At 40.9% G+C, this 3,637-nt stretch overlaps 1 protein-coding gene across 1 annotated transcript; it reads right to left on the reverse strand.

The window, feature by feature from the left end:
• Positions 1-1,818: 1,818 nt before the first annotated feature.
• Positions 1,819-3,637, reverse strand: LOC112090222 (uncharacterized protein At3g43530-like). The gene is made up of 4 exons (XM_024160955.1): positions 3,070-3,637; positions 2,165-2,962; positions 1,993-2,087; positions 1,819-1,890 (listed from the first exon to the last, which is right to left on the reverse strand). Exons 1-4 carry the CDS (start codon positions 3,635-3,637, stop codon positions 1,819-1,821), a joined length of 1,533 nt encoding a protein of 510 aa, XP_024016723.1.

The raw sequence follows: 3,637 nt of genomic DNA on the forward strand, positions 1-3,637 counted from the left end.
CTTCAAAAACACATAAACCTGAAAATAATCGACAATCTCTTACTCGCTGATTTCAGACTCTTCATCAGATGAAATACCCATCGTACTTACACCATAAAAGCAAGAAGAAAGGATATTTCACTTGATGAAGAGTCAGATCAGCGAGTCAGAGTTTGGTCAGCGAGTTTGGTCACCTGATGTTGCAGACTTGGAAGTACAAGGTTTAATCTTTGTTCAGGCAAGAAAAACATGATTACAAGTGTAAAGCGTTGATTGGCGTTGATTGCTCATGCTTATACTTGTAATCTTGTTTTTTTTTGCCTGAACAAAATTAGGCTTTGTAGGATGCAAAGACGATGTAGGTTTTTGTATTCAGTTTTTCACATTTGGTTTTTGGTTTTCAGTTTTTGATTTTAGAATTTTGGATATCTTCGTTTGTAATTTTTGGTTTATCCTCAGTTATTTAAAAAAAATATTTTTAAAGAATAATTACTTTAAATAAGATAATAAATTCCCGTGATTTACGCTTATCCATTATGAATAAAAAAAAAGCGTCTGTTTGATGACGTCTTCACGCGTAACCAGTATAAATGGGGCTATAAATGAGTGCGGATTCTCGATGTAAAACTGGTCCAACTACCAAGTCTTATCAGATGTCAGGGTTGCATGTAGGTTATTAAAATGTCAACGTTACGAGACCCAAAAGTTTGTGAAATATTTCCATTAATCACAAAAAACACATAATAATATTAATAACCAAATAAAAACATAATATAAACATACAGAAAACATAATAATAAGTTCAACGAAAACTAAAAACAAACATAAAAAAAACACAATTATTTAGAGTCTTTTCCGCCATGGATGTTATGTTAACCATCCATGGCGTGGATCTTGGTGAAGCTACGTGCGAGTTCCTCGTAGCTTGTCCTGTCTTCCCGGTACATCACCGCCACCTCCTCCCTCACGACGTCGCCTTCCGCCACCAGCGGATGCAATAGCATCTGGGCCAGACTCATCAGCATGGGCCACAGATGTCGCGATGCACCACGTATCAGGCATGAGCATCAGATGGAAGATGTTGCCACGATGGCTCACATTGGGGTGGAAGATGAGGGTCCGGAAGTGCACCTTCGGTGGCCTCTAGGGGAAATCCGGAGGGAAAATGATGCGGAGAAAGAAGACACCCCTTTCGTAGGGAGTTCCCGGCGGACCAGTGATGGTCGCCGTCCACACATACACGTCCTCCGCCTCCACCCCGGCGGAGTATATGGGCGACGGGTTTCGCTGGAGGTCAAGCAGGTATCGGCGCATCCAGTACTCGGGACATGTTGATGACGCCAGACGAATGTTGTGAGCAAAGTGGGCCATTTGGGGATCTTAGGGTTTTGAGTTAGCAAAGGGAAAGATAAGATTTATTTTTTTTACGTTTAGGGAATGTTTCTTTCTCTGCGATGGTGTTATGAGAAGGCGAGGGTGTGGTATTTATAGAAGAAGAAGTTAAGCGGTGACATGCATTAATGGCGTCGTCTCACTATGGGATTTCTCTCACTATACAAATGCTACCTTTCTTTATTCCCACACGCGTCGTTTCCTTTTAGATAACATAATTTAATAACGACAAGACAGTTACCCGACAACCAAAGAGAAACAATATTTTAAACCGACTAATACCAAACTGAAATCCTCTAATTAAATATAAACCGATTCTTATAACAATAGCAAACCAATATCCTCAAAATAAATTTAAATTTTGCAAACAACACGATCCCACAATTTAGTTCTTAAAAAAACCATAAATTCAAATCGACAGCATGAAAGAGTGAACATCTGGGACTGTTAATTCCTACTCTTCTTCTTCTTCTTCTCATGCTGCACCTCCCCTTCCTCGACTGAAACACCAGATTGTTCCTACATGGTAACAAAGATATGTGGTTTATGTTATAGTTCTACCTATTAGTATCAACTAATACCTATTACTACCAAATAATATCTATAAGTACCAAATAATACCTGAATTCCAGACAGTTGTCTGGTCAAATACTTTCTGACAACCGCTGCCTTCGTCTTCGTCTTCTTCTTTTCCTTCTTTGCAACCTCTCCTCCAACTTCTTCATTCTCTTAACTTTTTCTTCATTCTCTTCTTCTCCTTTTTTTCCTTCTTCTCCCTCTTCTCCTTCATCACCTTGTTCTTCTCCTTCATCACCTTGTTCTTCTCCTTCCTTCTCTTCTCCAAGACATTCACTTCGAATTGCCTCTTTCACATAAGATTCAACGGACTTCAATCTAATATCCATGTCATTGATTTGGTCTCTCATTAGTTGGAACTGCTCATCCATACTCTTCTTCAACCCTTGAATCTGGTCCACAATCCCACTCGGCGCTGGAGATTTAGAGGAGGCATTCTTCGCTGGTTCAACTCGGTTTTTTACATCCTCCAAGCTCATATCCTTCCAGAATATCGGCTTCCCATCATCAATTATACGACTCGTCCAAGTATCAGGAATTGTATCATTGTTATCTGGGTCTTCATACCTTTCCATGATACCAGCTAACATATCTTCCTCATCAGCAGATGGTTCCAAGATACTCTGGATATCTTTGGTATTACCGAGTGTTTCGTAGAGGTCCGACAGAGGAAATCCTTTGAGAGTGAATGGTCTGAACTTTGTCTTACACATCTGAGGACACTCTATGTCTGCTCCTTTAGCTTTTTCTCTGTATGTGTCCTTCAGACAAGGTACTGCTTCAAAAGGTAGCAACTCCAAGGGAATAACAAAGCCAGGAAATGTCCAAGAATCGGTTTCGACGACCCCATTGAAGTGCCTCAATGTATGTTCAATTTCCTTTAGATTCGCATCAAATGAATACTTCCCCCAAGGAAATGTTCTACACGCATCGAGATCTTCTACCATCCTCAAGAATAAAGGGTCTACCGAGGGAGCTCCCTTCCCAGTCTTAGCCTTACCACCTAACACGCTTGCTAGAAAGTACAAAACACACATTCTTAAGCGATCAGGACCACCACGCATCTTTTCAAGCTTCTCTTTAACAACAGCAAGTGCAGGGACAGTTCCTTTCTTAAAATACTTCTCCGTAAAACACTACTGCCCATTTTCTCATAATTCTTTGGACAATCATGGCAGTCTAATCCAGATATGAGTGCATGTTCCTTAAGCGAATACCGAATTGGAACTCCATTAACAACAAACCAACACTCTCTCCTCTTGTTTGTCTTTGCTGTGTAAAGCAGTAGCATCCACAACCCCTGAGTCTTATGGGTTGTATCCAAATACATGGCTTTGTGCATATGCCAGAAGTGCTTGAATTGAAGATGTTCGCTAAACCATCTTAGCTCCTCGGGTCTCAGTCCCAGTGACGGTGACTCCAGATTCTTCACTGCTTTGTGGATCCAACACTGAGTACCTAACTTTATTGCCTTGTTGTACTGATTTGGACTAAAATACATACTCAGCGGTTGCATTGGCGGCTGGTTTTCCTCATCATTACGCGTTTGCTCATTACGCGTTTGCTCATTACGCGTTTGCTCATTACGCGTTTGCTCATTACGCGTTTGCTCCTCAACCTCACTACAAAAGCGTAATGGCTCCCACAACGTTAATTGAAGTGACTCACTATCTCCTCCGAATGATGTCAT

Source organism: Eutrema salsugineum, unplaced genomic scaffold (assembly GCF_000478725.1).
Source record: "Eutrema salsugineum unplaced genomic scaffold, Eutsalg1_0 scaffold_8, whole genome shotgun sequence".
NCBI classification, from domain to species: Eukaryota; Viridiplantae; Streptophyta; class Magnoliopsida; order Brassicales; family Brassicaceae; genus Eutrema; species Eutrema salsugineum.

Excerpts from the sequence above, each read along its gene's own strand:
- LOC112090222 (XM_024160955.1), bottom strand. The coding sequence starts at position 3,637 with ATGACATCATTCGGAGGAGATAGTGAGTCACTTCAATTAACGTTGTGG. Across the intron at positions 2,088-2,164 it reads TGATGAAGGAGAAGAACAAG|TTGGAGGAGAGGTTGCAAAG; the intron begins GTGATGAAGGAG and ends AGAATGAAGAAG. Across the intron at positions 1,891-1,992 it reads GACAACTGTCTGGAATTCAG|GAACAATCTGGTGTTTCAGT; the intron begins GTATTATTTGGT and ends GTTACCATGTAG.